Source organism: Neolamprologus multifasciatus, chromosome 16 (genome assembly GCF_963576455.1).
Source record: "Neolamprologus multifasciatus chromosome 16, fNeoMul1.2, whole genome shotgun sequence".
NCBI classification, from domain to species: Eukaryota; Metazoa; Chordata; class Actinopteri; order Cichliformes; family Cichlidae; genus Neolamprologus; species Neolamprologus multifasciatus.
Window position 1 is genome coordinate 3,333,778 of NC_140454.1, and position 13,086 is coordinate 3,346,863.

Sequence of the window (13,086 nt, forward strand, 5' to 3'; positions counted from 1 at the left end):
ATCGTGGATGCAAGGTTCATGCAAATCTCCGTCAACATGATTTCTGAGATCTAATCAAGGCCCAGTGCTGCCATGTGAGGAGACCTGAACATCAGTCGGCGTTGGAGTTTAAACAGGTCAGTGATTCAATTTAGTCTATTTGACAAGAAAAGGCTTCTAATTTCATTAACTCCAAATAAAGCAGACTTTGTTTAACTCACACAGCAGAGGACACCTCCACTCTCCTAACCTTCATTAGCTTTGTATGGAGGCAATTAAAGCATCCATCCCTAGATACACCTTGAAAACTGTCTCATATACTGATTTTTGTTCTTTGATTAATGGAAAGAAATGAAGAAATACTGAAACACACTGCTACACTAAACACTGTTGCCGGGTATTGTAAGCTGTGCAGACTGAAAAGTCCTTTTAGGGTAAATTTCACCTTGGTATGGCGGCAGGGAGGAAGGTAAATATGGGTCCATTGTAACATGGTAAAATAAATGAATAATAATAATGATCAGTAAATTCTTGTTGTTCTTGTTTCGGTGCATCATTTACAGTTAATGGCATGTTCAGCATAAGTAGTCCAAGCAATGAGTGAACAACAGGCCGTAAACAAAACACCTGTTATTACACCTGAACAACAAAAAATAATTATATGTAACAAAGGACAAGACAAAAAATGAAAATGAAAAAATGGCATGCTCAACTCCAAACAATAACAGTTAAATGTGTAAACAGTTTAATGGATGCTAAACCATCAAAAAGCCAAACTATTAATGAGAATTTCATCATTTATTTAATATAACCCGGTGTCTGTTTTGTTTTTCTTATTGCCATATGATATTAAATACATTATATGTGTAACTGTGAGTTCTGATAAATGGAAACAGAATGACTAAACAGAAGTGACTGACAGCAACAATAAATATAAAGTTTACTTATATTTATTAAAAAGATATCAAGAATTACAGTGTTGTCAGGAAAAAACAAGCAATGAATGACAACAAAGTCAACAAAACGGAGGAGCATTCAATAATAATGATAATAATAACAATAATAATAATATTATTATTATTGTTATTATTAACAATAATAACAATAATAATAATAACAATATTATTATTATTATTATTATTATTATTAACAACAATAATAATAATAATAAAGCATGAACCTCGTGGATTATAATGCACGTGTCTGCTTCACTGAAAATGAATGGAGAAGTCCGTTTAGTGCGTGTGTGTGTGGTCCTGTGGTGTAGGTGTGAGTGGGTGGAGAGACCTTATCCATCATCTGATACCTTCAAGCTCTCCCGGTAAACTCCAGCCCCTAATGCAGGAAGTCATAAATATGACTCACTGATGCGTTCACGTGCTGCTCGATACTGGGGACAATCCCAAACATGCGCTCTAACCGCACAGGGGCTTTGTTGAGCTGCGCTACAAAAGGAAACACAAAGGAGTTCACATTTTACTAATAAATAAATACGTAAATAAAGTCAACGTGTGCGTTTTCTTTATTTAAAGAAAGTTTTCATTTGTAAAAGAAAAGCTGAGTGCTTTTAGGGTTTTACTAGAGACCAAACAAAGCACTGAAATACAGGTTTTTGCCTCATTATAAAAACCTGGCCAAGAAGAACGTTTTTTAACTGCATAATAATAGACAGGCGACAAAAAACCCTTAAAAATAGTCCATTCAGTATCGAGAATCAGTGTGTAGCAGCTACTTCACCTAATCTTATTTTTCTTCTTTCATTTTGTATTTGTTTTTATTAAATTGAGTACTTTATACACAGAAAAATGTATAAAAATTGAAAACACATCTCTGTAATAAAAATCGGACACCGTACTGACTTTGCTTGGCAGAAATACCCGATTTTGTTTCATTTCAAGTAAGAAGAAACTCGAAAGGTGTGTTCACGGAGGAATTGTGACATTTCCGACAGCTTTGAATGCAGCAGACCGTCGGCGCGGTGAGGAGGTGCTGCAGTTTCAAACGGACTTTATTCCGTCCTCGGGCTCAGTGCGCGAGGCTGACACGCGCTGCTGCACTAATAAGTTTTTACCCTGAAGAACACTTGCGGATTATTCTCGTGTTTTATTTCGTTTTCCCTCCTAGAGAAGTGCAACAGGTGCGGCAGAGGGGACACTTTTAAAAGTTTGAAAATAATGCTGCTGACGGAATAAACCAGCCCGAGAGGACACGACAAGTGGATTTTACGCACCGAGCTTCGTGCGCTGGACGCTGGAGACAGCCACACGTTTGTCGTACACCGGAGAACCGCTCTTTGCGCTGTGTTTGTTCACGTTGTCACGGACATTTTCTACCTCATGATGCCACTTTTTCTGGCGTCTGTGAATTATCGGAAGGAAACGGTGTAAAAACAAAAAAACGACAACAACAACAAAATGTTAGAGGGTCGTTAAATTTAGTGGAACGTGACAGCCGGAGATGAACTTTCTCCGTAATGATTGCAGGAGCTCTGGTGAATGATTGACAGCTGCTCGCAGGATCAACTGGATTTACCGTCAACACTTCAGCTTATGCTTTAACCATTAAGAGGCTGTTTATGTCCTGATTTATCCACCAGAAGAAGAAAGTTCTCAGTCAGGTTTCTGAGATGACCATGCAGTAAAAGGACTCTTGTATTAGATTTCTTCCTTAAATGACTCCAAATGAATTGTTGTGAATTTTAATATTTATTTATGGCATCTACAGTGAGACACATGCCGTGGCCCCTCATAATGCTGCTGCTGCTGCTCCTCCACTCCCCTGGCTTCACATTAGGTGCTTCTAAGGATCTGGTGTGTGAGCCCATAACTGTGCCCATGTGTCGGGGCATTGGTTACAACCTGACCCACATGCCCAATCAGTTTAACCACGACACCCAGGAAGAGGTGGGCCTGGAGGTCCACCAGTTCTGGCCCCTGGTCCGGATCCGCTGCTCTCCGGACTTACTCTTCTTCCTGTGCAGCATGTACACGCCAATCTGCCTGCCAGACTACCGCAAGCCGCTCCCACCCTGCCGCTCGGTGTGTGAACGAGCCAAACGGGGCTGCTCGCCTCTCATGAGTCAGTATGGCTTTGAGTGGCCCGAGAGGATGAGCTGTGAGCAGCTGCCACAGCTAGGGGACGAGACCCTGTGCATGGACCAGAACAGCAGCGAGACCACCACCCTGGCTCCCCCGTTCCCCAAGCCCACCCCTAAGGGCAGGACTAGACCGCCGAGCCCTCCGCAGTGCGACAGGGAGTGCCGCTGCAGAGAGCCGCTGATCCCCATCATGAGGGAGTCTCACAGCCTGTATGGCCGGGTCCAGACTGGCCCGCAGCTCAACTGCGCCCAGCCCTGCCACCTGCCTTTCTTCTCGCCAGATGAGCACGCCTTTACTAGCTTCTGGGTGGGACTGTGGTCGGTGCTGTGCTTCATCTCCACCTTGACAACCGTTGCCACCTTTCTCATTGACATGGAACGCTTCAAGTACCCGGAGAGGCCCATCATCTTCCTGGCTGCCTGCTACCTCTTTGTCTCCTTGGGTTACATCATCCGGCTGGTGGCAGGTCACGAGCGAGTGGCGTGTGGCGCCAGTGGCGACCACCTGCACATCCTCTACGACACCAACGGCCCCGCTCTCTGCACCCTCGTCTTCTTGCTGGTGTACTTCTTCGGCATGGCCAGCTCCATCTGGTGGGTGGTGCTGTCCTTCACCTGGTTTCTGGCCGCAGGGATGAAGTGGGGCAGCGAGGCCATCGCGGGATACTCACAGTATTTCCACCTCGCCGCTTGGCTCATCCCCAGCGTCAAGACCATCGTGGTGCTGGCTCTCAGCTCTGTGGACGGGGACCCTGTGGCTGGAATCTGCTATGTGGGGAACCAGAGTCTGGAGAACCTGAGGGGATTTGTGCTCGCACCTCTTGTGGTTTACCTCTTCACCGGATCGCTTTTCTTACTCGCCGGCTTCGTTTCTCTGTTCCGCATCAGGAGCATCATCAAGCAAGGTGGCACCAAGACGGACAAACTGGAGCGGCTGATGATTCGCATCGGGCTCTTTACGGTGCTGTACACTGTCCCCGCCACTATTGTGGTGGCCTGCCTGGTGTATGAGCAGCACTACCGGCCCGGCTGGGAGCGAGCTTTGGCCTGCCTCTGCCCGTCCGAACGCCAGCGCTTGGGTCTAGGCCCGGACTATGCCGTCTTCATGCTCAAATATTTCATGTGCTTAGTGGTGGGCATCACCTCAGGAGTCTGGATTTGGTCAGGAAAAACTTTAGAGTCCTGGAGGAGGTTTGTGGCTCGATGCTGTCCCTGTTGGCCACAGAAAGCCACCGCTCCACCCTCCATGTACAGTGAGGCCAGTACTGCTTTAACTGGACATACTGGAACTGGGCTGACATCAGGGATCTACCATAAAGCTGTTCCGCCTCATATATGAGCTTTTTAAAGGACTCGTGTACAGCCACATCTCCCAGTATCCAAACACAGACTGGGATTGTGGACATATATCAGAACTGTGAGCTAGAACTGCTTCCCTTGGACGTGGAGCTCAAACCTTTGACTGAACTTGACTGTCACTGAGGAACTAACCTTTGAGTTAAATGGATCCATAATGGAGTCCCACATGCTTCTCCTCATCCTGAGCACTGACAGAGAGAAAAAAACATATTTATTTATGTATATATTGTACAAATATTTGGTGTTTAAAAAAAAAAAAAGATAACGTGCCATATATTTAGTTTCTAACCAGCTGATGCCACTGCCACAATCGTAAGTGTAAGACGCCAGAAAAACAAATCCGATTTGAGCTGTATAAACTCGTGTATAAATGTGCTGTAGTATGTCAGTGTCTGAGTGAATTGTTTTGTATGGTTACAAACTGAAGGTGGGAAAAGGTCCTTATTATGTTGCTTTTCCCCAAACTACAGATGAAATTCTTTGAAAGTCTTTTTCTCATTTTAACTGTCTCGTTAAATCACTAAAGTTTCTGTGGGGGGGGGGGGGGGGGGGGGGGGGGGGGATCTAGTTTTGTTCATGTATTGTGAACTAATGCACAATGTTTATGTTAAAGATACAGGATGAAACTTCAGCCCCATCTGCTGGTTCAAAGGGGACCTGCTCACCCCCCACCTCACCCCCCACAGATGAACATTAGACCACAGACCCATCTGCATTTTGTTCTTAGCTGTTGAAAAACATTAATAGCATAAATGACCAATTAATGATTATTCTGTGGTGCCCTGACCTCAGCTCAGTGACCTCTAGAGGTCCTTGGACCTCACTTTGAGAACCACAAAGTGATTTTTATAGCAGTATTTTGCCAGAACAAACAGATGTTAGGGTTAGACTCTGTACAGTAAAGGTCACCTTAGACTCTGGAAAACTGAACTAGCCACGTTTAACAAATAACCAAGACATAGTTTAATCCATAGTTTAAATCTATAGAAGTAAAAAGTAACAATTTAAATTTTCCCAGGTTATTTATCTTGTTCTGTTTGGGATTTGGACTGCTGGATGAAGAAAACAAGCACTTTGAAAAATCTTATTTTTGAACAATGTCACAATTTAAAAGCTCTTTTGCTTAATAGTTAATTAACTGAGGAACTTAGAATGTATCTGTATTTTGAGTTTTTCTCATGTAAGTAAGAACCAAACCCTCCTATGTTGTTTGCATGGATCTGTGGTCTAATGTAAGTTATCTGTTTGACAACTTGACAAAAACTGACTTTCAGGAGTCACACTCACTGCACGGTGTACAGTTTACCCAGAAAAGTGTGCGTGTGTGGAGGGTGGGGATGGGAGAGAGAGACAGAGAGTGCTAAAGACAACAAAATGAATGACGGTGGACGAGTACAACATGAAATCCGTCTCAGTGCGGAGTGCTACAGCGCTAATGCAGAACTGACTGGACTTGTGACGTTCTGTAATATTTCCACTCATTGTTGATGGTCATTTGTGTTGTTTAGGTTACCGTGTGTCCCACATGCTAGATAGCTCTAATTTATTAGTCTGATGTGTGTGAAGGAAATGATTGTATGAGTGATGATGAATGCCAAAAAAAAAAGAAATGCTCCTAAAACTGATGTGTAGATTAAAGAGTACATGTTGGGGGTTTTTCAGTTTTTACATTGACAGACCTCCTCAAAGGACGTTGATAAAATACTGTAGATTTTGATTCATGTTGTGGAATTAAAAGTGTTGGATCTTGAACGTTGTGCACTGCTTTTTGACTGTGTATGAAGCCCTAAAACATTAACCGACTGCTGAAGAGTGCGCACGAGAGCGCAAAGTTCAACTAGGAAGAAATTAGTTGTTCAGTAACCTGATTTGGAAGTTCTTGCATTCACTAATAATGGCAGTATAGTGGATGTGTAACCATTTGCTGCCCTGTTTATGACAAATTTGTGGAAATACACAACTATTCTACGAAGTCTCACCTACTTCTTGCAAGAGGGTTTCCTTGAATAGATTGCTGATCTCTTGGAATGTGTTGTAACATTGTAGCACCACCCTACATCGTTAAACGTCACAACAAGACACCTATTCATTCTTCATTCATTCCTTCAGCCAGACATATATATGTAAATATCAGGTGTATGTGAGTAATTGTTACTGATAGCAAGCTGAAAATGCAGCACTTGACCCGAGGGACATTAGAATTTAACAGAAAAATAATAAAGTCCAATGTGTTGGAAGTAAACCATGTGTGGTTTGATGTGGCTTAGATACAGTGTTACAACAGTATTCAACGTATAATCAGGTACTTTTTGGGGGGTGAAAATAACTTTAGAGACGATACAGTTGACGGGAATGTCTGTCTTTAAATAATCCAGGAAGCCATCAGCTGATTAAAAGGAAGATACTGTACTATTGCTATTGTATAAATTTTATCTGTTCACTTTCAATATGCACACAATCCTCTTACACACAATGAAAGCATTTAGGCATGTAGACATGGTCAAGACCACCTACTGAAGTTCAAACTGAGCATTAGAACGGGGGAGAACGTTTCTAAATTACTTTGAATGATTTGGTTCTGAAGTCAGAGAGGGACATCCTGACAGTTTAAAGCAGGGGTCCCCAATCTCAGTCCACGGGGGCCGGTGTCCCTGCAGGTTTTAGATCTCACCCTGGGTCAACACACCTGAATCACATGATTAGCTCATTACCAGGCCTCTGGAGAACTTCAAGACATGTTGGCTGTATCCCAATTCAGAATCCTGCAGCCTTAAAGTACGCAGCCTTAACAGTCCACAAGGGCCGCGTACTCAAAGACCGCTAAGGCCGGAAGTGCGAGGCTTGTGAAATGGGACGGTCTAGCCTCCGACGCGCTGCCCAGGTTGCCTAGCAACCATGATACTAACAGCTGGAAACGTTTCATACAGCTTTGTTTGACAGAAATGAAGGAGAAAATCTTTTGTTCATTTGTTTGTTTGTTTCTACATGAGCTTTGATCATTCTCTGATTAAGCTCAGCTATTGAATGGTGTATATTTTAAAGTAAAGGCTTTAAAACCAAGTTAGTACAAACGTCACTGATGTCACATAACTTTGCCGACATGTGGCCAAGAGTAATGTTTTAATGTTCTTCGTTATTAAACATTTGCACATAAATAAATGACATAATATTCAGTACTTACTTAAAGTTTACTCTTTGGGCACTCCGCTTCTGCCGTCTGCAGCAAAATTATCCACACCGACTGCCGCGCTATGAATTGTGGGATATGTTGGGCCACGACGTCGACACTGCCACAGCCTTAAAATTCAGGGAAATGAAGGACGCATTTGAGGGCCGCATTTCGAGCAGCCTTTGAATTGGGACGGCCTTCGGCGCGCCACTGTGACGTAATCGGCCTTAAAATGGCAGACCCTGAATTGGGATACAGCCGTTGAGAAGGTAATTTATCCATTTAAATCAGCTGTGATGGATCAAGGACACATCTAAAACCTGCAGGGACACCGGCCCTCGTGGACTGAGATTGGGGACCCCTGGTTTAAAGCAACAGTAACTTCCATAACTGCTCATTACAACCAAGGTGTGAAGAAGAGCAGCTTTCAACCTTGTAGGAGATGGGCTACAGTGGCAGAAGACCACACCAGGTATCACTGCTGTCAGCTAAGAACAGGAAACTGAGGTTATGATTTATATGGATTACCAAAATTGGACAATTGCAAAATTAGGATAGTAGGGTCAGAACATAAACATGAAAGCATGGATCAGTCCTGCCTTGTATAAGAGGTTCAGGCTGCTGGTGGTGTAATAGTGTGAGAAATTTATTTTCTTGGCACACTTTGGGTCCTTTACTGCCAACTGAGCATTGTTTAAATGCTGCAGCCTGAGTATTGCTGATGAGCAAATCCATCTTATCCCACACCACATCACAAAAATCAAATCTCAGAACTGGTTTGTTGAACATCACACCACGGTAATCAAATGGCCTCCACAGTCACTGGATGTCAGTCCAACAGAGCACCTTTGGGATGCGGTGGTACAGGAGATTCACATCATGGATGTTCAGCTGACAGATCTGCAGCAACCCTGTGATGCTGTCATGTCAACATGGACCAAAATTTCTGAAGAATGTTTCCAGCACCTTGTTGAATCTTTGCTATGTAGAATTCAGACAGTTCTAAAGACAAAAGGGTCCAACCTGGTAGTACTACTTTAGTGTCAAGTGAGTAGTGATGTGTCGGTCGCGAACGAAATGGCTCTTATAGCTGGATCTTTGACGTGAACGACGCGAGCTGCTTACTTATCGCGAGCAGTTTTTTTTTTTCTTCTTTCTCTCACCCTCTCTCTCGCACTTTTTTCCGCTTTACTCCACATGCCTTTGCACTGGGAAGAGGGGGGTAGTTAGACTTGCAGTAGTGCAGGAACAGAGCAGGAGGGAGAGATATGGAAGAAATATAGTATCATCAGAATTCAACTATTTTTAGACATTGAATTTATAACACTGAATTTTTATCCTCCAAATTTCCCTGCAAAAAAATTCACCTGCAAAAATTCACCATCAAATATTCACCTGCAAAAGTGATGAACTTGAATGACCCAAGCCAGAGCAATCAGCACTAGATCGAGTCGAGCGCCTCTCAGCCAATTAAATTACGCTGCTTGATCACATGACACCGTTAGCCAGCAGTGTATCTCCTAAAAGAGAGCTGTTTAAAGGTGAGTGATTAAGTTTTTCTCCTAAATAGAGATCATTACAGAACGCCTAGTCCTACTTAAAATCCCATTCATTTTTCTTTCATTTTATCATCTACTCGAACTAAGGAAAACGTTTGACCAACTCAAAGACAATTTCCACGCCTCCCCTGCCTGTCTGCAGAGGCAGTTTTGAATTTAGGAGCCCTGGCGGTTCTCCGGTAAGTATATTGTTTTTTATCTTCAAGTTTGTCTTTTGAAACGTTAATTTTTATTTAAATCCGTTGCTCACGTATAAAGTACACAGACGGGGTCTTTGCTCAACTCGTCTGAGGCGTGTCTCACTAAGCGCTACATGCTAGCATCTTGCTAACCGAGCTACCCTTTACATGCTGTGCTTTAGAAAATAGGATACTCGTTAAAAAAAAAAAAGACTCCGCAGATATTGATAGATAGACGAACAAATATAATGTTGAAAACGAGAACGGCCTTTGGTGAAGGGGTAAAATACACCATGAATAAAGCCATAGAGTGAATGGCTGTCATGGTTGCAGAACGGCCTGATTTAATGACAAGAAAGGGGAAGAGTGAGGTGAAGTGAACCAAAGCCACAAAACACGGTCAGACAAGGCGGCAAAAGGGCAGTGATCTGTCCGTCAGTATGAAGTTGGTGTGTGCTTTGGTGAACAAAAACTCGAGACCGGTAGCAGGAAGATGGGACACTCGTGTTTCACTGGAATAGTGGTGAATTAAAACATCCTTTGTTGGGTGTAAATGCATCCATACAGGCGAGACAGAGGCAGACCAGACAGTGAAGAAAACAACGCAAACATTAGAAATATTAAAACGGAAATATAGGATTAATATAACATACAATTAGGGATAAATGTAAGGAACACAATGTAAATGATATTGTAAAGTCATTAAAACAGCATACTCTGATTAAAAGAAACATAATTGGGTAGGATGATAATAATAATAAACATGTACAAGATGTATACTTGTACCCAGAATTTAACAACTATAAAGTTGTAGCATGCCAGACCATCTTGATTGAATGTAACTTCGCTCCACACAAGTTTTATGGTAGACATATTCATATTGGTATCTAATAAATGATTAATTCTTAGATTTTATCGAACGTTAATTTATAAATTGTTTCTGTCTTTATGTGTTTGTTTCAGATTATGCAAGATGAAATTATTCAGTCAGCAAGACACTTGCTGCAGTTGCTGACATCATCCAACCGAACTGCTGCTGTGATGAATCAGAATACAAGGTACTTTAGCATAGGGCTGCTTAAATATTTATTTAACCCTTTAAGACCTACCATAGAACCAAGTCTGCCAGAGCTTATATTATTTTTTTACATGTTGTAGTGCCATTTTTGGGAGCATTTCAAGTTGCTATACATCAATACAACTGTTATAGCCCATATTCAGTGTTGGGAAGGTTACTTTTAAAATGTATTCCATTACAGATTACAGAATACATGCCCCAAAATGTATTCTGTAACGTATTCCGTTACGTTACTCAATGAGAGTAACGTATTCTGAATACTTTGGATTACTTAATATATTATCATGCTGTTTACAACTACATGAATGTACTATTGCTGTGATTTATTACTGTTACTGAAGGTCCGCGGCTCCGAACCGTAGTAAAGGGACCTCTGGCTAATACGGTGGGTTCTGTGTCGGGTTCGTAGCTGAAAACTAGCTTTACTTTGTTGTCTGGGTCAACTTTGCTAGCGAGAGACAGAGAGAGGCGTTGAAAGGCTGCTCCAACAGAACTTATTGTTTTTGGAGGAAAACACGAACACGGTGTACAGTCGAGTCTTAATAGCTTACTTACAACTGGGCTCGTCAGGCTCTCTTCTTGGCTGCAGTGGTTATTATTATATTTACATGCTTCCAGCTCCCGTTTCTGCTCGATGACAGCTCGTACTTTTCCTGTTTCTCCCTCCCTCGCTCACAGACACATAACGTGTATGACAGTCCATTCTCCCTGCAGCACGGACTACACTGCCCATGATGCTACATTCTTTAGAGCTATACCTGTAGCATTTTGCCTATTAGCTTAGCACAACAACAACAGGCGCTCTCTCACCCAGGAAACACGCAGAGAGAGAGCGTCACCCTGTAACCATGGCAACTGTAACGCTGCCGCCTGGAACAACAGAACGTAGCTGTCAAACAAAACCCAAACAGGCCTGACCCGCCACAATATGAAACAGGGAAGTACCGCCGTGTAATCCATTTATTTCAACAAAGTAACTGTATTCTAAATACCACCTTTTTAAACGGTAACTGTAACGGAATACAGTTACTCATATTTTGTATTTTAAATACGTAACGGCGGTACATGTATTCCGTTACTCCCCAACACTGCCCATATTTTAATAATATGTATGCATTAAGTCCATAGTAACTACATTAATTGCAAAAAGGTGCAATAAACTACAAAAAAATTGAAAATCGTTTTTATTTTTTTATATATATTTCTACTTTGAGAAATTTAAGAAGCTTATCCCTCAAAACTTTAAATACAAAAAATTGCAAATAGTTTACAACAACAGGAAATTTATTTTGAGTGTCTTCATAGTTTTATTTTGGAGATACGGCAATTTTTATATACTGCAGGAAAAACGAAAAACAATCCTGTGATGCAAATTTGCAAAGAAAACAGCATGTGCATCAAAATAAACTATTTTAAGCAGTGAAATTTGAGTTCTAAGCATCATAGAAACTATTCAGAAAAGCATAGAGTCAAACATCACTTATAAAAACACCAGTCTAGGCTTTTAAAGCCTAGACTTACTTGTAGCCTAGACAGCCTACAAGTAAAAAACTACATTTTCCGCGAAAATGACGTCACTTCCGGTTTCGGGCAGGAAATTGCGGACATGCGATAGTTACGTGGGAAGTGTTACGAACAGCTGATCGGATCGGCAAAGCGTGTTTCTGGAATATTATGTTTTTGTTCCTGCAAGCCCTTTCATGCAATTTTTGCAAAGCTTTATGTGGAAGGAAACTGTGACCGAGGACAAGCTGATGGCATAAGATATAAGTACAACTCCTCTGGTTTCATATGCAAAAAAAATTATTGCGCTAGCTTATGGTTCCGGTTCTACATGGATTTAAAAATAGTTATGCAAAACGGAGGGTGCCGTTCTGACCGGCTTTAAAGGGTTAATAATAACAGTGTATTTAATAATGACTTTAAAAAATAATATAAAATAGTGTGCAAATGTTTAAGAAATAAATGAAAAATGTAAACATCTATGTTTAGTGAACTTTGCAGTGTTGCTCTGTGGTGCAGCTACGACACCGTAGCAAAGTTTACACACTGTGTCTACTTGATCCACGTCTGACTCCGCGAACCCATAATGTTTCCACACCACTGAAGTTTTTTTTTTACCTCTTTTCAACCAACAGCAGTCACTCTCCTCTCCAAATAACTTCTGCTTAGCTTTCCGAGCTTCCCTTGGGTCCTCTTAATTGTTGTGACACGTGTTCGAAACGCAGAGAGGTGCGCTCGATTTGCCACACGGAGCAGCGCGAGAGTAAAGCACGATGGAGGTGCTAATAATCGGCTCAGTCATTTTTAATGATGTTGAACGCCCAGATCGTAATCGAGATTAAAATTCGATTAATTGAGCAGCCCTACTTTAGCAAGACTTGAGTTAATGCTACATTTAACTAAATTGTTATATATATATATATATATATATATATATATTATATATATATATATATATATATTTTTTTTTTTTTTTTTGTGTCCAATATAAGCTCCATATGATTTTGTTTTTTGCAACATCTTGCAGAGAACAGAATCAAGGTGGCCAGGGTACCAGCTTGATCAACCCTGAAAGACCATCCGTTCATCAAGAAATGACCAGGTGAAAAAGTCATAAACTAAACACTCTGCATGAGCATGGAATTTAGGATGCAACTTTATAT

The 13,086-nt window shown here is 41.7% G+C and overlaps 2 protein-coding genes across 2 annotated transcripts in view; both read left to right on the forward strand.

Moving 5' to 3' along the window:
• LOC146500019 (uncharacterized) overlaps window positions 1–13,086 on the forward strand; it is a 260,198-nt gene that overhangs the window by 112,498 nt on the left and 134,614 nt on the right. The window lies entirely within an intron of this gene.
• Window positions 1,154–6,187, forward strand: fzd5 (frizzled class receptor 5). Its single transcript, XM_085135977.1, has one exon. The coding sequence runs from the start codon at window positions 2,691–2,693 to the stop codon at window positions 4,413–4,415; it is 1,725 nt and encodes a 574-aa protein (XP_084992103.1). The 5' UTR covers window positions 1,154–2,690; the 3' UTR covers window positions 4,416–6,187.

Excerpts from the sequence above, each read along its gene's own strand:
- fzd5 (XM_085135977.1), top strand. The coding sequence starts at position 2,691 with ATGGCATCTACAGTGAGACACATGCCGTGGCCCCTCATAATGCTGCTG.